This window comes from Lissotriton helveticus, chromosome 6 (assembly GCF_964261635.1).
Source record: "Lissotriton helveticus chromosome 6, aLisHel1.1, whole genome shotgun sequence".
Classification (NCBI taxonomy): domain Eukaryota; kingdom Metazoa; phylum Chordata; class Amphibia; order Caudata; family Salamandridae; genus Lissotriton; species Lissotriton helveticus.
Window position 1 is genome coordinate 1,652,874,715 of NC_136067.1, and position 24,266 is coordinate 1,652,898,980.

The 24,266-nt window shown below is 48.6% G+C and overlaps 1 protein-coding gene across 3 annotated transcripts in view; it reads right to left on the reverse strand.

Moving 5' to 3' along the window:
- Window positions 1-24,266, reverse strand: part of GPCPD1 (glycerophosphocholine phosphodiesterase 1) — a 733,645-nt gene that overhangs the window by 112,746 nt on the left and 596,633 nt on the right. For all 3 annotated transcript variants that reach the window (XM_078649507.1, XM_078649508.1, XM_078649506.1), the window contains one exon: window positions 3,410-3,546. In XM_078649507.1, coding sequence (XP_078505633.1) covers window positions 3,410-3,546 — 137 coding nt within the window. The remainder of the gene's footprint in view (window positions 1-3,409; window positions 3,547-24,266) is intronic.

The following is a 24,266-nucleotide window of genomic DNA, read 5'->3' on the forward strand; positions in this document are numbered from 1 at the left end:
GCACCTATGCGGGAGTTGCCGACGGACCCGGATAAGGTGGGTAGGCCCCAGACTCCTGGGCTCTGATGGAGCTGTAGGGGCAGAACCCCTGTCCCCCTCGTCCGTATCCAGGGACCGACAAGGGGACATCAGAGAGCGGCAACGCTTCGACTTCTTTTTGTGTCGTCTCTTACCTGAATCAGAGGGTGAAGACTTGGAGCCAGAGGAGCGATGATGGTGGCCCCGTGAGAGTTCTCTGGAGCAGCCCATGGACTGTGAACGGAGCTGGGCCGAGTGCCGGACCTCAAGCAGCTTCCGGCGCCACTCCCTCAAGGCCTTCGGGCCATGGCCAGACAGTCCATACAGGACCGAGAGTCGTGGTCGACCTCCAGGCAGTAGAGACAGACGCCCTGGGGGTCCGCCACCGACATATTGCAACGGCAGGCCCACAAGACTTAAAACCAGGCATCCCTACGTGCACCAGAGTAGACTTACAGGAGACAAAAGTCTCAATAAGGTAGTCAAAAAGTGACTAAGGTACGTGCTCTAACTGGATCTGCGCTTACTGGTGCAGAAAAAGAAAGAACTGACGTCAGCGCGCATGGGTGGCCCACCGGCGCGTAGGGGTACTGCTGACGAAAAAACTTTCCTGATCCAGTCTGACGTCTGGGGATATTCTAAGGTAAGGAATCTATCACTAACGTGTCTCTTTCAGATATCCTTAACCATGCATGTCTCCTTAAAAACACTAGTGTTGATCTCTCTAGCTGCGGTGTCTGCAACATCTAAAGCACATCTAATTGAGGAATTATATATGAATTTCCCTTCCTGGACTAACTCCTGGGCTTTTGCTTTGTGATCTTCTGGGAGGTGTTGTAGCAATTGCTCCATCTCGTCCCAGTGTGCCCTATTATATCTGGATGATTCAGAAAAGGGGGTGGTGATGAACAGAGTGTTTGAATTAAGCAGACCACTCTTACCCAGTCCAAAGATCAGGGCTTGATCCATCACCGTTATTTAGCTCACTGCCCCATCCCAGCTCAGAACCTGGCTATATGCAAATTAGTCTGTCCCTGGCCCAGTGCATCATGGGAACAGGGCAGACCAAACTACCAAGCCAATTCTTCACCAGAAAGGATACAAGCTACCGGGGACCGGTTTCTGGCATTTCAGCCTCGTCGGCCCGGCTTGCTTGAATCCTGATGGAGCAGTTATATTTGGATAGCAGGGTCTGGGTGTTGGCAATGTGCCAATGATTTGCTGCTTGGCGGCTACTCATTTACCGGAAGCGTCTAATAGTTTTGACTCTGACTGGAGGGGGAGCATCTCCTGTAGTCTGTGAATTGGCCCGTTTACGGGCATTAGAGACCACCAAGGAGACTAGTGGTAACTGTCCTTTAATAAAGACGATCTGAGGGAGCAGGCTTATATTTGTTATCAATTCTAGGGGTGAGAATGCAAGCACACCCTGGATCGTTAAAGATATCATCGGCATGTCTCATCATACCTTTAAGCATAGTGGGATGTGGCTAGCCTTTTGTGTGCTACTAAGCATTTCAAGAAGGAAATCTTTTCTAGAGATTCCTTGTGTAACTGTACCCTATGATATTCTGCCATTCTAGCTGGTAATTCTAGATATCCTACATTGTCGTCAGAAGGGGAAGGCTTTGCAGGGTAAAGATCTGGGTCGTTGTCTGTAGGTGAATCCGTGTTATAATCCTTCCAGGGGTATATTGGTACAATATTGTCCCCCCATCTCCATCATCATCAGGTGGTGGTGGAGAGTTAGTTAGTATTATCAGTAAATGCTGCAAAGGTAGAGAAGTTGGTGTAAGGGAACGTGGTGGAGGAGGGGAGGGTTTAGTACCTACATTGTTCCTCTTCAAAGGAATATGGTAAAGGGCATCCTCTGCCTCGGGTTTCCGTTTCTGAGGTGATTTAGTAAGAACATGTCCTGTATGTGGAGTTATATAAAGTTCCTTTTGTTTTGGGTCCGAATTGGGTGTTGGGGCATCGAAATTCGGATCTTGCAGCTTCGGGGAAATAGTTTTAGATTTTGGCACCGAGAATTTGGGTGCCAGGATAGAATTACTTTTTGGGGCGGAAGGTTTTGGTGACGAAGGAGGCTTTGTTTTTGGCGTCAATGATTTCGGCTCCGAAGCGGTTTTCGGCTTTGAGCATTAAAGTTTCGGCTCGGTGCCAGACTTTGGCCGTCTCGAACTCGATCCGGTAGTCTTAGTGACGTGTTTAGGTGCAGAGACAGAGGGCGAGGCATCAGAAACATCTTGTTGGTGCCGCCAGTGGTCCGGAAGCGGAGGAGGGACAGAAGGCTTTTCTTTCGCCTGAGTTGGAGTTTGGGTCAAGGGGCGCTCAGTACTCACGAGACGCTGACCTTGTGGCAAGTCATCTTACATCTCGGAGTCCGATTCTGGAATGGAGACACGTTCTTCTTGTTCTTCCTCGTCCCACTGTGCGTCAAATTCGTGCTCGCATTATTCGCCGAATATCTCCTGCGTGTATTCAATGTTTTGACTCTGCATTTAGTGACGATCACGGAGCGTTTTCTTCGATAAAAACGATCTGCATGTGTCACAAGCCTGTACGCTGTGCTCCAGAGACTAACACAAGTTACACACTGGGGGGGGGGGTCGGTGTGCGGATACTTGGCGTGGCCGCAAGGGCAGAATTTCAATGGAGTCCGTTCCATCGACTGAGAAGTGGACCGACGCGGTTAGGCCGGAAGGCCTCCCCGAAGATCTTCGATCGAAATAGGGTTTTCCTCGATTGATACGAAACGCGAAGAAGTGGGGTACACGTTTGAAACAATGCTGACACAGGTAGAGTGGATTGTGCACTGAGGGGAACCAGAAGAAACAGTTTCGAAGCGAAGCGCAACAATACACGTCCAAACCAGATGGCGGAAAAACCAATCCAACAATGGAGTCGATGACCATGCGCACTATCAACGAAAGAAGGAGTCACCTTACCTCGTGACTGGAAAAACTTATTCAAAGAAAAACAACTTGCAAATATCCGGACCCAACACTAGATGGCAGGAGTATGCAAAGCATGTGATCTACACCTCACAAGCATCAAACATATATAAACATTCTATCATATCTATCTGAACATGTAAAGATTGGTCTTGAAAATTTCCTAGCAAATGTGCACCTCAGTGACTGTGTTAGCTAATTACAGGAAGATCTTCCCTGCTGGTTTGCATTAGCAGTGGTTTAGAGACAAAGTATCAAAGTCAGGAGAGAACACTTTCCCAATGAACAAGCATACCTGTTTTAAAGGTTTCATGTCCTTCATGGGACCTAGTGTTACGTCCCGGCAGGTACAGACCGCAGTGAGGATACCTGCTTTAAATGCAGTGTAAAACATGACAATAATATTCTAGAGTTTAAGTTAACTTAAATTAACTTACATTGTGCAAATATCTGCATCAAACGCCGAAAACAAAATCCTTCTCTTTCCAGCATTTTCCAAAACAGTTTTAAGAATGGTGTCCAAGAAAATATTCATGTCGAAATAGGTCGACAGATTACCATCCCACAAGCCATCCTGTACAAAAAGAGAAGTAAACCATTACGAAGCGTTCACAAAACTAACATTTTCTCTACAGGTCAATTTATATATACCACAATCTTTAGAAAGCATGCACAGGATATAGGCCTATATAAAAGGATTAGTTACTTACCCAGCCTCCATTAGGAGCACTCCTAAAGAAACTAAGTTGAAATTCTGTAGTTGAAAGCAATGTTGGGGAAGTAGTGGTGAGAAGGTACGGCTTTCCTGTTGGAAAGGAGAGGATACACATGCTCTGCCTCTCTCCTTACCCTGCAGAATTAACATAAGTGTTTCTCTTGTTCAGTGTATAAGAGCAGGTAGGCGTTATTGCTTTCAGGAAAACGGGAGTCCTCTGTAGCTTGAATTCCTCTTCCGTGTATCGCTATTGATACTGGGGCCTACAAATTACAACAGGAAGTTTATCTCTAAATCTCCCTTTCGTAAATTCCCTTACGCTTGCTGGCACATTGATCATATACATATATGTTTATATTTATTTTATTTACTTAGGGCAATTGTAACCCATTTCAGGTTCTCTGGAGTACTTCTAAAGAATACCAAAGTATAAAAAGTCAGTTGGAGAAAGTTTTTACACTTAAAATCTTCAGTTGAAAGTGTTAGTTTCCAGAACACTTTTTGAAATAATCTTCTAAATCTATGGTGCGATAAAATTGCAATTATGATTAACAGGTTACTTATCTTTGGTAATGCTATTTCTGGTTGATACTCTGCAGATTCCTCACCTTCAGGATATTCCAAGATGGCAGGCTGGATCAAGAAAGCTTTAAGAGCAGTTGTTCTGTGCACTGGCAGTTTGCGTCATGGACTCCACGATGGATGACTCCATTCTGCCCTGGAAATTACTGAGAGGAGCTGTAGCTGCATGCTGATTTCCGTTTCTTTCTTGACTCTGTCTTCACCCTCTGACGTGCAGCACAAAACCAATCTGAAGGCAGTGTGCAGATGTCTAATTTGGGGCCATTTCAGATGAACAAGATTCCATTCCACAGAACTGGGATGCAGGATGGCAGTATGGAATCTGCAATTTGATAGGGTATCCACCAGAAAGAACTTTACAGAAGGTAAATAACTTAATCTTCTGAGGAATACTTATAACAGTAGATTGCTCACTCTTAGAATAGTACCAAAGCAGTAACCTGCCATGGTGGAGGGTCTGCAGAATGGGCTCAGACCAAAACCAAATAGTCCTGCATGACCGAATGAGCTAAATGCAATTCCAGTTGAACCCATTGGATCAGGCTGTCAAGGCTGTAATGCTTTGTGAACATCTGTACTGATGCCCATGTTGCAACCTTAGAAATAAAGGGCCAATAAGTACCAATTCAGCAGTCCCAGCGTTGGCACTAGTGGAATTAGCCTTCCGTGCTTCTGGAGACTGCTTCTTGGTTTGTGCACAACAGGTCTTAATGCAGAGACTATCCAACTTGAGAAAGTCCTTTTCTGCGCTGCCATTGCTTTTTTTGCTAAAAAAAAACCAAACAAAATGCTGATCGTCGAAAGATGTAAAATTTCAAGGCTCTCCTGAGATCCAGCCAATGGATTCTCCATTTGTCTTGAGGTGTGAGGCAGACAAAAGAACGTTGGTAATGGATTGCCCAACGTGAAAAGAAATCAAACTTTTGGCAATGAGCTTTGACAAACCTAATAGATTTCACATATGTGAGATCTATTGATTTTTGTCAATTTTCTTTTTAGATATGTTGCACAGCACCGTGGGCTGCTAGGCAACATGCCTGAAGGTAATGAAAATAATAGCGTTATAAGGTGAACAGTCATGGATGGGGCAAAAATCGACATGAGAGGGAGAAACAGGCGCAATCAACAAAAAAGCACTGTGATGTGGCCAGCGCTGGCTACGTCAAAGCTCTTTAGCTGACAAAAAGGAAGGATGAGGGAGAGGTGGGACTGAAAAAAGCAAGGATGAAGGGGTGGGGCAAGCAACAAACTTGCAGGTGTAGGTGGGAGGGATGGGGCCAGCAACTATCAAGTGAGGGGGGGGTTGGGAAAGACGAGGTAATGAGTTGTAGGGGGTGGTAGGGACAGGGCAAGCAACAAAGACATGAGTCAGTTTGAATTTTTTTTATTTTAAGAGATTTTTGCAAGCACAGTTCAAATGCTGTGCAAGTGAAACCTATAAAGACTGACCTGGTGCTCATCACCACTTTATATAGGGAAAAAGGCGGTGTAAAGTAGCTGCATAGAGCGCTTGGAGTTCACACACGCAACAAGCTTGAGTAAATGTAAAGAATACCCTCCTTATAGTTAGAAGAGAAGAGTGCAGATGTGCATGAGCTTGAAATGAACAAATGAGTAAAGTCAGGACTAAAAACCCATTGTGGCATCAAACTGTTTTGGAAAAAAATATGGGTTAAACCTTTTAAAAACTTTAAACGCAAAATAAATAACTACAATTTAACAACAAAAAAAAACACAAAAAGGTCATGCTGGAGCAAAATATAAAACAAACAAAAAAATCCGACAGTATGGCTTGCAATACGGCTGTGTTGTGGGATATCCACCACACACCAGGATACAAATTTGTCCCAGCGCATGGAGTATATAGACTTTACAGATGGATGCAAAGCAGCAAAGTCGACAACCTCAAGAGGGAGATAAAACCCAATTAACTGCAGCCGATCAATCTCTATACACGGGAGTGTAAATGGCACAGGCCTGGGTACAGATCTCTAACCCTGCTACCTCCGCAGGGCTGATCAAAGAAAAATGCTCATGCCTAGAGCGCACACACTCTCCTGGCCCAATCTTGGCCACTAGGATGACTTGGACCTGGTTTTTCCTGATCTTCAGAAGCAGGGACAAGAGAGACAAAGGCTGAAATGTGTACATGAGTCCTGTGCTCCACTCTAGCCAGAATAGACCTGCCGGAAACTTCCTTGGAAACACCATTGCAAAAGTTTTGACATTGCGCATTCTTATATGCAAAAAGACCTATCTAGGGTTCTCTCCACTGCCAATCCCAGAGCCATAGACCATCTTGGCACAGGACAGAGGACCCTGAGACCTGCTTGTTACAGTACTACATGTCGGTGGTGTTGTCCATGAGAACCTGCAACCGACTCCCTTTGAAAAGATGTTAGGAAGGCCTTCAACATGAGGCGAATTGCCACAACTTCACCATATTGATGTTCAGTCAGGTTTCTGCCACAGACCAGAGTACCCTGATCACCACCTCTCCCAGATGACTCCTTCAATCCATCAATTACTCACCTATCACTATCGTCATTACTGAGTGAGGTAGGTAGAGGGGGCTGCTGCTGGTCCAATTTCAGTAGAGCAGCCACCAATACAGATCTGCTGCAGCCTTTGCCAAAACCTGGATGGAATCAGACCGGTTTCTTTACTGTTGGGCTCACTGGGACATCACATTCCACTGCTGCAGAGCCCATGTGTCATCGCACATAGTCTAACAGGATGCAGGAAGCCAAAAAGCCTCAGAGCCTGTGTTCTGAGACCCACTACCAAGGTTTAAAATCATGAGCATAACCCCAATGTCTTGGACTCTTTCTGACAAAGGGAAGGCCCTAAACTGCACCATATCAAAGACAACTTCTATTAAAGGGAGAAGTTAGCCTGGTATATGATGTTCACTATTCTAGTGAGCACCTTGCACCAGTCCAAACAACCCTTATGGTGATGGTTGTAAAGTCAACGTTATAGACCAGCTATCCTAGTGGTAGCGTGGACAGAACAGTCTAAGGCTAAAAGACTCTTGAGGGCGTGTAAAGCCAGCTGTTTTACCATATGTAACCCCTTGAATACCAAATGAAAGGACACCACACAGGATATATATAAAATATATATGTAGTTATTCACTAACACACTCCTCTGAACTCTTTATGAGATCAGAGGCAAAATCACATAACAAGTTACTCTTAGAAACACTTTAAATAGCACCATTTACAGTTAGGCCCTAGGGGCGCGTAAAACCATATACTAAGTAAGTGGTGTAAGAACCACGACTCGGGAAAAGGAAAGGCCTAGGGCCTAGGGAATCGCTGGGGCTACACTATCTGAACCTTAGGTTAGGAGTAGGAGGCCCACAGGCGGCGTGTGCAGTGTCAGTACACTCACGCGAGAGTCAATAGAAAGTCAATGGGAACTTAAGAAGGTAATTAACAAAGATTTAGGACACTTCCGGTCTAACTAGGAAGATACAAGTAACAAAACTAGACACTAGGATAGTCAATACCTACAGGAGCACCGAAGTACTCGCGTTACCTCACGCACAGGCTGCGGGTGCATAGGTGTCAAAGTGTGTCGGGTTTTCTCGTTGATTCCTATGGAGCCTTGGAAGAAGATGCTGCAGGCGACCAGGAGGAAGATGTCCGGGTTGATCCAAGGGTGGATCGAAGTTGAAGAAGACCTGAAAGCAGAGGGGACAGAGTCTAGGTCACTATCCAGTGACCGGGTGGAACCAGACGTCGTCGAGGAGCAATCAGGTGTTGTCGTGAAGCTCGTCTTTGCAGCCACGCGTACCAGGAGGCGTCGAGGACGACCAGGTGCTGGAGAGGAGCTGTCCCACGAAGGTTCTCGCAGATGGATGGGTCGACTTCAAGATCGGAGCCAACAAGCCTAAGCAAAGGCAACCTAGGCAGGATACACAAAAGGCTTCTGGTGCAGAACAGGAGGGTCTGAGGTACTTCACCTCTTCAGGGAAACAAGGGCCAGTCTGGAGCAACCAGACCTGCGATGGATTTTCAAAAGGATCGTCGTCACAGGGCTACTAGCCAACTGGCCAGCAACCTGGACAACGCGTCGAGCAGAACACAAGAAGGGCCCCACGCAGATCTCGTGGAGTGTGGAGGGCTGGTCTTCGGTGCAGGTGGAGCTCGGTGTCGGGGTGTCTCAGTCCCCAGGGCACAGCTTCGAGGATGCCTCAGGAGCTGCGCTGTTAGCAAGTTGAAGACTTTCCAAGTTGCCTGGTTCCACGGGTTCCGACGCCTTCCACGGGGCTCGGCTGTGCTGGAGTCGTGCAGTGGGGTCAGAGAGGTCCGGGAGTCGAGGTCTTGTCAGGCTCTGTGCTCGGGTTCCGGCGGGAACGGGGACAAAGCAAGCCGTCGAGTTGCTGGATGGTGCCTGGTTGCCCAGGGTGGTCACTCCTTGGCCACAAGGGAGATTCTTCAGTCTTCAGCTCAGGTGAATGTCGAATGGTCCAGAGTCTCGTTTCAAGTTGATTCCAGGATTAATCTAAAGTCCTGGGGTTCAGCTCCTACCTTTATACAACTAAAAAGGGCTGGATAGCTTTCTAGGTCCCTCCTATGGGTGGGACCAGGAAGGGGGGTGGTTACACTCCCTTTCCTTTGTCCAGTTTCGTGCCAGAGCTGGGGCTGGAGTGCCCCAGCACCAGTTTGAACCGGACTATGCAATAGCACCTAGTGTGCCCCAGGCAGTGTCTCATTCTATTCAGCCCTCCCTGTCCCAATTCACAAAGTCCTGTCTGGGGTGGTGCTCGCACCTCTCCAGGCAGGAAACCTATTGTCCAAACCTCCGTGACTGGAAGGACTCCCAGCAGCAGGAGGTCAGACTTGTGTCTGTGGCAGCAGCGTCCATTTTGTGACGCTGGGGCTCTGGTTAACTTTAACCGGGATAGTCCGCAACAACAGGTCCTCTCCCTCTAGCAAGGGTGGAATGCTACCCCACCCCCGTCGCTAGAATTGGCGAGGGGGTAGTATTCCAAAGCGTATGACATCTTACACGACATGTTTAGATAAAGCCAAACCAAAGTTAGCATTCAACCGCGAGGATTATAATGCACTTAAGAGTATATGGTATGGCAATATCATAGGACAGCTATAAGGAAATGGTTGTGAAAGCTTTAGACAGGATCAGCTCATGCTAGAGTACCATCTCACACATAACCAAGCACTCTGCCTCCAGGATTGTTAAGGCCTGCCATAGGAGTGACTTATAGGTTACTATGTGTCTATATATAAGTAGGTAAAGGAATACTACACCTAAGCAAGGGGTGTTTACACGACCTTGCCCCAGCTGAGTGATCAGCCAGTTGTGTCAGTTTGAGTGGCCAGCCAGGGGTGGTATAATACATGCTGCAGCCCCTGGTAGGCCTTGGATGCACCTATGCCCTGGGTACCTATAGTACACTGTACAGGGGCTCATAAGGTGACCCAATTCCCAATTGGAGATGTACCTAAGGTACATGGAGTCCATTTTACAGAGAGAGCAGATAGCCTGGGGTCCTGAATAGCAGGATCCCAGGCCAACTAAGTCGAAAACTAGCTAAACACTAGGCAAAAAATCTGGGGTAACCATAGTCAGGTATCCACCTTACTACAGAAGACATCAGTAAGGACTCAGGTGTGACTTGGGCACACTGACAGCGAGCCCTATTGATGTCACTGTTAGCTGGAAGTGATACAAATCCAACTGTGTAGAGCCCACTTTCAACAGTCAGTCATCGATGTAGAGAAAACTGACATACCCTGCCTTCTAAAGATGTGTCGTGAACACTGCCATCACTTTCAATCAACTGAGGTGTGCGGATTAGACTGAAAGGCAGCACAGCAAAGTAAATATGCTCCTGACCTACAGGAATCATTAGGTAACATCTGTGGGACGGGAGGACGGATCCATGAAAGTATGCATCCTGCAGGTGTAAGGCTACCATCCAGTCACCGAGATTCAGAGTAGACTGAGCCTGAGCCAGTGTGAGCAATTTGACTTTCTCCTTCCACAGGAAGGCGTTCAATGGAAGAAGATCTAAAATAGGCTGAATGTCTGTCTTTTTACAGTAATAGGACATTGCTGTTGTAATAAGTCTCGATTTCTGTGTCTGGTACCCTCTCTATGGCCTGGTTGAGTAGTAGGGTTTGGACCTCTTGCAACAAGATGGACAGGTACTACCCTGAAAGCCACTCTGATGTGGGCTGAAGATGCAATGAGTGTGAAAGAAATGGAAGGGCATAGCCTTGTTGAACAATCTGAAGGATCTATCTATCAGCTGAAAAAGCTTGCCATGCTTGGAGGTTATGTCTGATCCTGCCTCCCAGAGGTTGGTTGTGTACCACTAAGGGCAAAAATGAAGCAGATGAGTGGGGACTGGAATGATCTGTCCCCCTTCAGTTCGGCACACTACCTATCTTAACTCCAAAAGGACTGAGTCCACGCTCTCTACTTCGAGAGGGAGAAGGACTTACATGGTTTCTTCTGTTTGGTAATGTACAACTTTGTTTGATGGTCGCAGATTGCCAAACTGTTCATGAAGCACTTCCCTGGCATGACTGGATTCATGTCCAGAACCCAAATACCAAAACTTGGTGAGTCGGTCATTAAAATTTGATTTCAATGATCACACAAGGTTTAGACCTTGTAGTTTTGGGAAGCAACAGGGTTCCCTTGCACAGTGGTTTACTATTTTTGTTTAAAAAAATATCGCGCAGGGGTGGTGCTTACACGTGGCTCTACTCCATCACTTCCTGGGTGGAACCGAATCACCAAGGTGCCTCACAGAGCCACCTGCCAGGAGCACTCGTGTGAAAACTTTCTGGATCCAGTCTGACAAAGTAATATTCTAAAAGTGAGGAATATGTGGTTGCAAGAATCCATTAAACACTATATTTCACCAATCTTACATGAGTAGTACCTAAGCCAATAGAAGTGTCACCCATGTTGCCAAGGAAGGATTAGTTTCTTACCTTTAATCCTGGTACTCTTTCAGGGGAATCTCCACCGAAGTCATTAGCACTGAATAGTCCTGCTTACCAGTGGGGATCCCAGAGCACTTCTCTGGACTGGAAACAAGCATCTTCGGACCGGTTTCACAGTTTCATCCCTCATCAGCTAGGATAGCTTGACTCCAATGGCAGCTATCCTGGCTGAGGAAGGGTGAAACTCCGGAACCGGACCTTGATGCTTGTTTCCGGTCCAGAGAACACATGGTTTGGCAGTTCGGGCTGGACTGTTCCCATGAGGCACAGGGTCAGACTGATTTGCATATGGCCATGTCTGAACTGGGGTGGCTGAGTGGGCTAAAGAATGGTGATGGATTAAACCCAGATCAGTTGACTGGGGGTGAGTGTTTGATTTGCTCAAACGCTCCATCCATCATCCCCTTTAGTATCGCTTTGTTCGCCCTAAGTGTGGCAGGGTATGCTCAGACGCGAGTCCCTTGCTCACTTGGCCACTGGATTCAAGATAGCCTGGCTGATGAGGATTATGAATCCGAAACCGGTCCCAGGATGCTTGTTTCCGGTCCAGGGAAGACATGGCTTGGCAGTTCGGGCTGGACTGTTCCCATGAGGCACAGGGTCAGACTGATTTGCATATGGCCATGTCTGAACTGGGGTGGCTGAGTGGGCTAAAGAATGGTGATGGATTAAACTCAGTTCAGTTGACTGGGGGTGAGTGTTTGATTTGCTCAAACGCTCCGTCCATCACCTTTTGTATCGCTTTGTTTGCCCTAACTGTGGCAGGGTATGCTCAGACGTGAGTCCCTTGCTCACTTAACCACTGGATTCAAGATAGCCTGGCTGATGAGGATTATGAATCCGAAAACGGTCCCAGGATGCTTGTTTCCGGTCCAGGGAAGACATGGCTTGGCAGTTCGGGCTGGACTGTTCCCATGAGTCACAGGGTCAGACTGATTTGCATCTGGCCATGTCTGAACTGGGGTGGCTGAGTGGGCTAAAGAATGGTGATGGATTAAACCCAGATCAGTTGACTGGGGGTGAGTGTTTGATTTGCTCAAACGCTCCGTCCATCATCCCCTTTTGTATCGCTTTGTTCGCCCTAAGTGTGGCAGGGTATGCTCAGACGTGAGTCCCTTGCTCACTTGGCCACTGGATTCAAGATAGCCTGGCTGATGAGGATTATGAATCCGAAACCGGTCCCAGGATGCTTGTTTCCGGTCCAGGGAAGACATGGCTTGGCAGTTCGGGCTGGACTGTTCCCATGAGGCACAGGGTCAGACTGATTTGCATATGGCCATGTCTGAACTGGGGTGGCTGAGTGGGCTAAAGAATGGTGATGGATTAAACCCAGATCAGTTGACTGGGGGTGCGTGTTTGATTTGCTCAAACGCTCCGTCCATCATCCCCTTTTGTATCGCTTTGTTCGCCCTCAGACGTGAGTCCCTTGCTCACTTGGCCACTGGATTCAAGATAGCCTGGCTGATGAGGATTATGAATCCGAAACCGGTCCCAGGATGCTTGTTTCCGGTCCAGGGAAGACATGGCTTGGCAGTTCGGGCTGGACTGTTCCCATGAGGCACAGGGTGAGACTGATTTGCATATGGCCATGTCTGAACTGGGGTGGCTGAGTGGGCTAAAGAATGGTGATGAATTAAACCCAGATCAGTTGACTGGGGGTGAGTGTTTGATTTGCTCAAACGCTCCGTCCATCATCACCTTTTGTATCGCTTTGTTCGCCCTAAGTGTGGCAGGGTATGCTCAGACGCGAGTCCCTTGCTCACTTGGCCACTGGATTCAAGATAGCCTGGCTGATGAGGATTATGAATCCGAAACCGGTCCCAGGATGCTTGTTTCCGGTCCAGGGAAGACATGGCTTGGCAGTTCGGGCTGGACTGTTCCCTTGAGGCACAGGGTCAGACTGATTTGCATATGGCCATGTCTGAACTGGGGTGGCTGAGTGAGCTAAAGAATGGTGATGGATTAAACCCAGATCAGTTGACTGGGGGTGAGTGTTTGATTTGCTCAAACGCTCCGTCCATCATCCCCTTTTGTATCACTAATAAACATAGGCAAGACCAGCCAACAAGTTAACCAAAGAATCAGCCAGCATCGATCACGCATAAAGAAAAAAATAATGACCGCTCCGCGGGTTGAACACTTCTGTGATAAAGGCCATAATGAACATGAATTTTAATGGTCAGTGTTATTCACTGCGAATTCAATGACAAAATGCCACGACATTGAGCGTGCCTTACTGCAGAAAGAGGCTTATCTCATTTTGAAATACAATAGCACTCAAACAGGTCTTAACAGCTTGTCTGAGATAGCCCACATATAATTGACACAGACACATAGCATAGCGGACTGGCATCTGTTAGACATCCCTGGCCTTAATCTGTAGTCTTATGTCCTCTTTTCATTAATATATCTAGCGTATAAAAAATAAGCGTGGCCACTGCCTGGCAGGTAGATATATGTAATTTTAAAAATGGGTGCAGTGTCACCTACAGACTCCCCACATGCTCTGTTATGAAGTTTGTTTAGGGTGCATACAACACATGATTACAATAATGACCCTTAATGTGCTCGCCGTACTTGTGACATATATGCGATCTAAATCAGCGTTCAAATGAATTGGCCGGTTTAAACATTAGTGTTCATACACGAGTCGTCAAAGTTTTGGGATTTTTTTTACCTCAAACCCAGCATGTAACTAAAATAGTTACAAAATAGGTCTCATACAGCTATTCTTTGAAAATGACACTACGCAATAGGCGCGCCCCGACTTTATATGCGCTTCACATAATAAATATAATTTTCTTGTTGCGCAAGTTTGAGGACACTACAAGTCCCATCATGCCCTCTTTTGGAGGTGGGCTTTAAATATAGGAAGTGCCTGCGTGGCCATTTCTTGTGAGAAAACTTTGATTGCACCAGCGGCGTGCTGTTATTTTCGAGCAGGTAATTGCCAGGACATGCTTTTGGTCCATTTAACGCTAAGAATCTGTTTGAATTCTTAGACTTTTAGCTATAAGCGCTCACACCCGTTTTTTCGCTAACACAGGACGGCCAATTGAGAGCACATTTTCAAAAACTTTCAAAAACTTAAAAGGGAACAGAAATACATCATTAAGGTAGGCGAAATGACTCCTGCCCATTCTGGTATTTTAATAATGCATGCACTATGCAAATACTGTAATAATCAGCCCTACCACTAAAACAATTTTCACTATTGTTTTAGGAGCTTATCCGCATGGTGGTAGACTACATATAAGTACGCCTGTTGGCGGCAGTCGACCATATCAAGGTATGCTTTAAGTAGTATTGGGTTACGCTTTAGTAATGAAATCACGAGCTGGATTGATTTACTAATGTACAAAAACTCCTAAAAATTTTTTTATAGGGAGTCCTGTCTGGCCACGTTTAAAATAATTGGTTTGAAACCCTCTTACGCCTTAATGCCCTGCTCTACTTGCAAACAAGTTTGGTATGTAGCAATTTTCTTTCTCAGCCCATTGCCTTAAAAGAAGTTTGGTTTTGAGAAGTGATGAGTAAAATATTTTCTTTGCATCTTGCAGATACAAAGAATAAAACAGCCCTGATGAGAGATCAGCGACATTGTGCCTGATCTCGAAACGCGTCGGCACTTTCATAGGGTGGAATAAAATGTCATCTCCACGATACTAGGACCGGCTGGTCCAGTATTGATTTGTTTAAGAGCCATTCATTTGCTTATAATTCCCCCTTGGATTGGTTTTTTCTATATTTTTCTCATTTTTTGAATGTAATGTTTGTTCTAATGTTGTTTGTGATGTACTCTTAGTTTTTTGTAATGTTTGATGCAAGAAATCTTCTTTTTGGTAATGTGTAAAGAATTTGTTTTTTATGTATGTACAAAGTATTTATAGCTGTGTAAATATTTAATGTATTGTTGTTTTCTGTCATATAGCTTGTCATAACTTGAAAAAGATAAAAAAAAAACATCGACACTAAGTAAAGTGTCGAGGGTGATCATAATAAATTGATCTTTTCCCTCTTAATAAGCTTGTGGAGATTTTATGGTTCGGGCAATTAGTGTTATATATAGCCATAAGGAAAGCAGCTTTCCAAGAAAGGTTTGTAATGAGGATTTATGAATAGGCTCACAAGGAGACTGCATAAAATATGACCGGACTACGTTCAATTCCCAGAGAGGGTATGAACCCAGTATTGGAGGGAAAACCTTTTTCAAACCTTCTAAAAAGTCCTGAATAACCAGAATTTTGAAGAAAAAAAAAAGGTTTGTGAAGGACATTACTTTGTCTGTAGGCAGGAACTGCCGCCAAATGAACTCTGATAGAAGTGAACTGTAAGCCTGATTTGGCCAGGTAAAGCAAGTATTAAAGAAACACTTCCTCCTGGCACTTGGTTGGATCAAAGTTCTTGTCAGAACACCAGATACAGAATCTCTTTCATTTCAATGAATAAGCAGAACGTGCTTATGGATGTTTTGCCTCTGAGAATATTCATGCAGTCTTGTGGCAGATTGAAATGCCCATATGACATTAGCTCAGGGCCATTTTGCCAAACTCAAAGAGGAGAGAATGGGGTGAACCATCTGGCCTCCAACTTTACAGAGGAGATCTGGTCTACACAGCAGCTTCATGCATGGAAGCTACAACATGTGGAGAAGGTCTGTGAACCACCATTGCTAGGGCCACTGTGGAGCAATCAAGATCATTCAGCCCCTCAAGTAAGACAGTTTGATAAGAACTGATGGAATCAGAGGAAAAACATTGAGAAATTTGCCAGACCAGTCAATCCATAGGGCATTCCCCCGTGTGCTTGGTTGGAAGTCCCTTGAGGAGCAGTTTGGGCATTTTTCTGTTTTCTGCGGTGGTGAATAAACTTATTAGGGGAGAACCCCACATGCTGAAAATGCTTTGCAGAACGTCACAAAGGACCCACTTGTGGCTTTCCTGAAGAACTCTGCTTAGGAAGTATGTTTGAACTTTTTGAGCACCTTGGAGACTAGTTGCAGTGATCGTGACCTACAAGAAACCTCAGGAATTTGTGGTGTCTCTTGGTTATTGGAATGTGTGGGGTCTATCGAACAGAGCTTGCCCCCCTGCTGTATATGGGAATACATTTAATGCAGTGCAAGTATTCCGAATTTTCCTCTCCAAATCCAAGATCTAGAATGGGTCTGAATGTTTTTTGGGGCCTTACTTTTTTTTGACTAAAACAATAACAGGATTAAATCTCAGTGCCTCATTGTATGTGAGGAATAATCTCCACTGCTTTCTTCTACAGAAGGATGTTCATTTTTGAGCACAGTATCTGCAAATATTGATTGGATGGCTTTGGTGGGATATTTGACAGAGGGCTAGTAAACCTAAGACAATACCCACTCTGCACAATATTCAGAAATCAGGCATCTTTCGTAATGAATTGCAACTCTTTCAGGAAATTAGATACTGCCCCCTACTGGAGTGGGCACCAGATGAGGGGGAAGCAGAGAATCATTGTTTGGATGCTTTCCTACTTGAGCAGGCTGGTACTAGCTTGTCCTCTTGGTTGATAACATTGATGTTGCTGAAAGGTCTTTATTGCTCCTGTTGGTGGTGACCTTGGAACCATTGAAGGCTTTGAAACCTCTGGGGTAGATATGTCGTTGAGGCTTGTGGGTGTGTATGTTCTTTTGTCTTCTCAAGACCTACCATCTGTAAGTTCTTCATCTCTGACTTCATCCAAGCCATCTCATCATCGGATTGACTGCCAAATGCACAAGTTACTAATTGTGTAACGATATATCTGTAAGAGACATTAGTTAGTGAGATTCCTTACCTTAGAATATCCCCAGGCATCAGACTGGATCCGGAAACTTTTGTGTAGCAATACCCCTGCGCGTCGGCAGGCGTCGTCTGCGGCACCGCGTCCGTCGTCGGCAGCGCCGGAATGGCGTTGCTGGAGTACTTAGACGCCGCCCTCGCACGCTGACGTCAGTTCTGATACACAGCTTTTCCGTGCCAGATACGCAGAGCCATGATAGAACCAACACTGGTGCCATGAAACTAGGGCCCTGAAAGTGGATGACCTTAACCCTAGATATCGGTTTGCAGAACGGGGAGGATGGGTGGGTCGGTAAGGAATCTATCACTAACTAATGTCTCTTACAGATATATCGTTACACAAGTAGTAACTTGTGCATCTGAAAGAGACACGTTAGTGATAGATTCCTTACCTTAGACTAGATACCCCAGCAATACCAACCCTGGTGGTGGGTCTGCGAACCAATAATCACACCAGAAAGTCCTGGAGGACGGAACGGCCAAAGAAGCCATCCCTCCGGACTTGACTGTCCAGGCAGTAGTGTCTCGCGAACGTGTGCCGCGAGGCCCACGTAGCTGCCTAACAAATGTCCTGCAAGGGGACTCCTCGGCCCAGGGCAGTAGTAGTCGCCGTGGCCGGAGTGGAGTGGGCCCTCAGCCCAACAGGAGGTTCCTTTTTAGCCAAAGAGTAACATGCCTGGATGCACAATACGATCCACCGAGAGATGGTCTGCTTTTGCACCGCCCGTCCTTTCTTAGCGCCCACGTAACCAACATAGAGTTGGTCATCCACCCGGAACTGGCGTGTGCGATCCAGATAGTAAGAGAGCGCACGTTTTGGGACCAGACGGTGGAGCCTCTCTTCCTCTTTCGAGGGATGCGGAAGTGGAAAGAAGGTGGGCAAGGTGATGGAATGCCGATGTGAAAGGCTGTGACTACCTTGGGCAGTAAAGAGGGCCTTGTCCGCAACGTAACCTTGTCCGGATGGACAGAAAGGAAAGGAGGTTTGGAAGAAAGGGCCTGGAGCTCACTCACTCTCCTGGCAGAGGTGATGGGAACCAGGAAAGCAGTCTTCAGAGTAAGAAGGCGAAGAGGACAGTTATGAAGTAGCTCAAAGGGAGCGCACATCAGATAAGTAAGTACAAGGTTCAAGTCCCACTGAGGCATCACTAAAGGAACAGGAGGGAACATGTGTGTGATGCCCTTCAAAAACCTATTTACAATAGGGGACTTGAACAAAGATGGCTGATCCGGTAGCCTTAAGAAGGCGGAAAGGGCAGAAAGGTAGCCCTTGATAGTGCCCAGAGCAGAGTCCTGCTGGGCAAGAGAAAGAAGGAAGAGGAGAACCTCAGAAAGGGGGGCAGAAAGTGGAACCACAGCCTTTGCTGTGCACCATGCCACAAATCTGTTTCACCTGCAGGCGTATACTAACTTTGTGGAGGGACGCCTGGCTGCCAGAATGACATTACAGACTTCAGGAGGCAAGTCAAATGCCCTCAACTGTCGCCGCTCAATCTCCAAGTTTGGAGGTGGACACTGGACAGGTTTGGGTGGAGGACCGTCCCCTGCTGCTGCGACAGAAGGTCCTCCTGAAGAGGCAGACGAATCGGGGGATCGACAGACATGCTGAGTAGCTCTGGATACCAATATCTTCGTGCCCAGTCCGGAGCCACAAGGATAACCTGGGCCCGGTGGCGCCTGATCTTCTTCAGCACTCTGGGCAGAAGTGGTATAGGCGGAAGCGCGTACAATAGACCGCAACTCCACTCGCGACGAAAAGCGTCTCCGAGCGAGTGCCTCCTTGGAAATTCCAACACGCAGAACTGATGACATTGCGCATTCTCTCCTGTGGCGAATAGATCTAACCAAGGCTCACCCCACTGTTGAAAGAGGCCTTGCCCCACATCACAGTTCAGACGCCATTCGTGATCCATCATGCACCGACGGCTGAGTTTGTCCGCCCTGGCGTTCAGAGAACCTGCCAGGTGATGAACCACCAGGGTCACGCCCTGATGTTCCAGCCACTGCCAGAGGCGCAGAGCCTCCTGGCAGAGGGTCCAGGACCCCACCCGCCCTGTTTGTTGCAGTACCACATGGCGGTGGTGTTGTCCGTGAACACCTGCACTACACTCCCCCGGACAGAGGGGAGGAATGCCTTCAGTGCAGGTCTGATCGTCCGCAGCTCCAGAAGGTTGATGTGGAGCTGGGACTCCGCCGGAGACCAGAGGCCTCTGATCTCCGCCTCTCTTATGCGGCCCCCCCAGCTCTGGAGGGACGCGTCCGTCACAACTATGTGCTCCGGTTGGGGTAGGGAGAGGGATCTGCGGCTGACCCAATCGTGGTCCGTGAGCCACCACTGCAACTGTCTTGCAGTGCCCTCTGAGATCAAGACATGGTCGGACAAGTTGCCCTGATGCTGAGCCCACTGAAACTTCAGGTCCCACTGCAGAGCCCGCATCCGCCACCTGGCGTGATGCACCAGAAGGATGCAGGAGGCCACTGTTCGGGAGGATAAACCTGAAACTGCGCCGAGTCTAAAACCGCTCCGATGAAGAGGAGCTTCTGAGAGGGACACAGGTGTGACTTCGGCACATTGATGGAGAACCCCAGCAGCTGCAGGAGGTCGGCCGTAGTCTGGAGGTGGCTGACGACTGTCTGGGGCGAGCCCGCCTTCAACAACCAGTCGGCGAGGTAGGGGAAGACTGAAACCCCTAACCTGCACAGATGAGCTGCGACCACCACCATCACTTTCGTGAACACCCGTGGCCTACCGTGAACCGCAGGTAACGCCGGTGGGCCGGCAGGACGGGGATGTGGAAATAGGCGTCCTGCAAGTCCAACGCTACCATCCAGTCTCCTGGGTCTAGGGCAGCTAAGACCTGAGCCAACGTCAGCATCTTGAACTTCTCCTTCCGGAGGAAGCCGTTGATGTTCCGTAGGTCCAAGATAGGGTGTGGGCCCCCTTTGCCCTTCTTGGGTGCCAGAAAGTAGTGGGAGTAACAACCACACCCTACTTCTGGCCCAGGAGCGCGCTCGATGGCCCCCTTGGCCAAGAGGGCCGTAACTTCCTCTTGCAGAAGTTGAAAGTGATCCCCCGACACGCGGTGGTATTGCGGTGCCATGGCTGGATGGGTCGCCTCCTAGGGGAGGGAGTAGCCCCTTCGGATGATTTGCAGCACCCACATGTCCGACGTGACAGTGCGTCAGTGGAAGTGGTGATGGCGAACCCTGCCCCCCCACTGGTGTCACATGGGCCTGAAAGCACGGACTAGGAGGGTTTTGAGGCGGATGCTGCAGGGGAAGGTGTGGACTGGCCTCGCCGTTGTCCCCGACCGTCACCACAGCAGTTTCCACGGCCGCCACCGCGCTGTGTATTAGCCTGCGGTGCGTGGCTGGCAGCACGTGTGGGAGCTCCCCTTCCTTGGCCACGAAAGGAGCGAAAGGCACCCGTTTGCTGGCGTGGGGCCAAGAGGCCCAAGGACTTGGAAGTAGCCCGAGTCCTTAAAACGCTCATGGTCTGCCTTGTCGCCAAAGAGGCGACGGCCATCAAACGGCATGTCCAGAAGGGTGGCCTGGACATCAGTCGAAAAGTTGGCGGTCCTCACGTGGCGTCAAACCGCCACCGTCTTTGCCATCGCTCTGCCCAGTGAGTCCCTGGTATCCAGCCCACACCGGATGGAATAGCGCGCTGCATCTCGACCCTCCGCAAGAGCTTGGGCGAGTTTAGTCTGGGCCTCCTCCGGACACTGTGGCAGCACGTCCGCGACCGTGTCCGACAGAGTGTGGGTGTAGTGGCCCAAGAGGCATTGCGGTATTGACTGACCGCAGTCCCAAACTCAGGGACGAGAACACCTTCTTACCGAACTGCTCGTACCTCTTGGATTCCCGATCGGGCGGAGCCGTTGGGAATGCGGTCTGGGAAGTGGTGGTCTGGATGACCAGGCTCTAGGGGGTGGGGTGGGTGGACAAGAAGCAAGGGTCGCCCAGAGCCGGGCGGTAGCGTCTGGCCACGTTCCTATCTACAGGCTGACCTGTAGCGGGCTTGGACCAAGTGCCCAAAAGAACGTCACACAATGCCTCATTAAACGGCAGCAGAGGCTCAGCCAAGCTTGCCTGCGGTTTAAGGACCTCAGTGAGGAGGTTAGTCCTCACGGCCACGACGGGGAGCTCTAGGCCCAATGCCCTGGCTGCCTGCGTCAACACTACACTGTAGGCAGCCCCCTCCTCCGTAGCCACGGTTGGAGGGGAGACAAAACCAGTGTCTGGCGAAGTGTCCAGTCCACTGGCATCCCCAAGCTCATATGTCGAGTCCTGTTGAGACTGGCACTCCTGTGCCAGAGGGTCCACAGACCCCTCCCAATCTCCCTCGTCACCCATCACCTGAAATTCAGGTTCAACGGATGGGGCCGGTTCGTGGAAGTAAAAGTCTCCATACGACGTCGAGAGCGACGCCGCTTCGGCGCCGGAACCGAATCAAGGGCAGGATCGGGGACAGCGTCACCCGTCGGCGGCACCGGGGGCGACACCCTAGGGGCCGGCGTCGGTGAGGTCGTGAAGTCGACCGGCGACGACCCGGATCTGGAACCGGACCCAGTGAGGGCCTGCGGCGCCGGGACCGAAGCACCCGACGGCGTCGGAGCCGAAGCACCCGACCCGCTAGGCCCTCCAGCCGGGACCGCTGGGCCCGAAGGCGCCACGTAGCCCGGCGGAGGAGGGAGAGACCTCATGGCCATGAGGTACTGCTCGATCTCCTCTGGCGTCGCATCGTGCCCAGGGACCGGAAGGTATGGGGCAGGTTGTGACGCCCGCGACTCCGTCGGAGCCACGTGGGTGGTGTCACCCGAACACCCGGCCGCGTTGCGCAAACGTCTGGGTGGGTTGGAATAACAATGATGCCTTTCCAACCTCTCATGCCTCTTACATGAGGACCTGGATCCTGAAGACCGATGCCGACTCTCGGAGCAACGAGGGCTCCGACCCCGCGACCAGTCCCTCGACCTCCTGTGGGACCGGGACCTTTAACGGCGCGGGGCCGACTACCGGAACTCAAGCCGCTTGCCGGACCGCTCCCGCCTAGCCTTAGACGTTAGGGCCCAGCAGTCGGAGCAGGTTCGGTCGTCGTGGTCGAGGCCTAGACACTGAAGACACCGGCGATGGGGGTCGGTAACCGACATCTGTCAGCTACACTTAGAGCAGGGTTTGAACCCGGGCATCCCTACCGGCACCGTAGGAGTCGAGCGACTCGAGAAAAACAGATCAAAAAAGTTTAGTCAAAAAGTGACTAAGGGGTAGAGCTTCTCCGGATCTGCGCTAGATGGCGCGGAAAAAAAGAAGAACTGACGTCAGCGCGCGAGGGCGGCGTCTAAGTACTCCGGCGATGTCATTCCGGTGCTAACGACGCCGACGACGGACGCGCGGACGACACCTACCGATGCGCAGGGGTATTGCTACGCTAAAGTTTCCGGATCCAGTCTGACGCCTTGGGATATTCGAAGGTAAGGAATCTGCCATACGTCACCTCCTCTATTCTCAAATAGTCATCTCCATTATCGTTGTGACCAACAGCAGATAGCAAAGTATCACACTTCGCTGTATTCCCTACACTTACGAAACCATGCAACTTGAGGTTTCTGTCTTCATCAACGTCTCCTTATTGTTAGTGCCTTGCGTTCCGTATCAATTATCTTAGACCCCAATGTCAATAACACGTTCTGTTTCCTCCTTACTCCAGGCAGCGCATATCCTTACTACTCCGGTCGGCGTTCTGCATGGGCGCCATCTTGAAGTGTCTTTTTATTTCTATCTGCTGTTAGTCACAACGATAATGGAGATGACTATTTGAGAATAGAGGAGGTGACGTATGGCAGATTACTGACAAGTCCCCATAGATACGAGAAGTTACCGCGATATTGAAGATTATTACTTGGGAATAGAAGTTGTGACGATTGGGAGAGTATTGACAAGTCTCAACAGAAACATGGAGGTTTAGAAAACGAATAGAACTTGATGAGCCCGATGTGAAAGAGTGAACCATGGACTCATAGCCCTGAGGAAGTCAAAATGTTGTAATACTACACGACGAAACACGTGTTGGCTGATGTATCGAGTGCCCATGGTGTATCTTTTGAAGAACATGAAAATAAAGACAGAAGAACCTTAAATTGGAGAAGATTTGGACTTCTTTATATATAAATAAGGACAGTGACATTTGCCAATTGATTTGTGTTATAAATAATTCTGGTCTGATAATTAGCATTAATAGCTTGGTTGGAGACCATCATGCCCTCATTTACACCCTCAGGAAGTCCTCGTGTCAATGTCTTAGCAAATAGTCTGCAAACTTTTGTTAGGAGTCCCACAAGATTCTGCATATCTGCTCATCAGAGCCGACACACTTGCTGCTTTCCTGGTGGTGACAACAGCAGGACAACCCTTTTGCCCCACTGAATCTAATGTTTTACTCTGTCTGGTGGGACTGTAGACAAAGGAGTAGTGGAATGTAGTTTCTTTGCCATAAAGAAGACCACAGAATCAGGGGAAGGGTCTGGGCGAAGGAACCGTGGGCCCACTCTGGAGGTCTATACTTCTTTTGTAGCCTCAACGTAGCGGATTTGGTTGAGGCAGGTGTAAGGAAAAGCTCCATGGCTGGTTCCAAAAGACCAGAAACCAGTAGTAGGAGAGGTCTGGTTGCCATCCGGTGGTGAATCGTCTCAAACATCACGGGAGCTGGCGTTGGAATGTTCAATTCTGATGCGCCTCACACAAGCACCTCTAGAAAGGTGTTAATGTCACCCACTGGAGTGAGCCTGGGTTGGGGAGACTCAGGCAATATAGCTGAATATTGCCCAGTGCTGGAGGAAGAAGACTAATAGGAAGAACGATGTCTTGAAAGTATTCTCCCCTGGACGCATGATGATGTTGTGTGCGTTGAAAAGATGAGATGATGAGGAACATCGAGACCTATGGCGATGCCTGCAATGTCTTGAACAATGATGAGATCTGGAATGTGATCTTCGAGGGGAAGGCAGAGGCCTCAGGGGAGGAGCTACTTTGCCATGCTGGCAAAAGAGGTGAAGAGGCACCAGAGCAGGTAGCAGAGATGAAGGCCTAAACAGAGGTGGAGGAGGCGTTGGAGTCTGGAAGCAGCATAGGCGGCAATGGAGATTATACCCTGGAATAGTCAGTCAGAAGCGGATGGTAGGTGTCTTGGTTTACT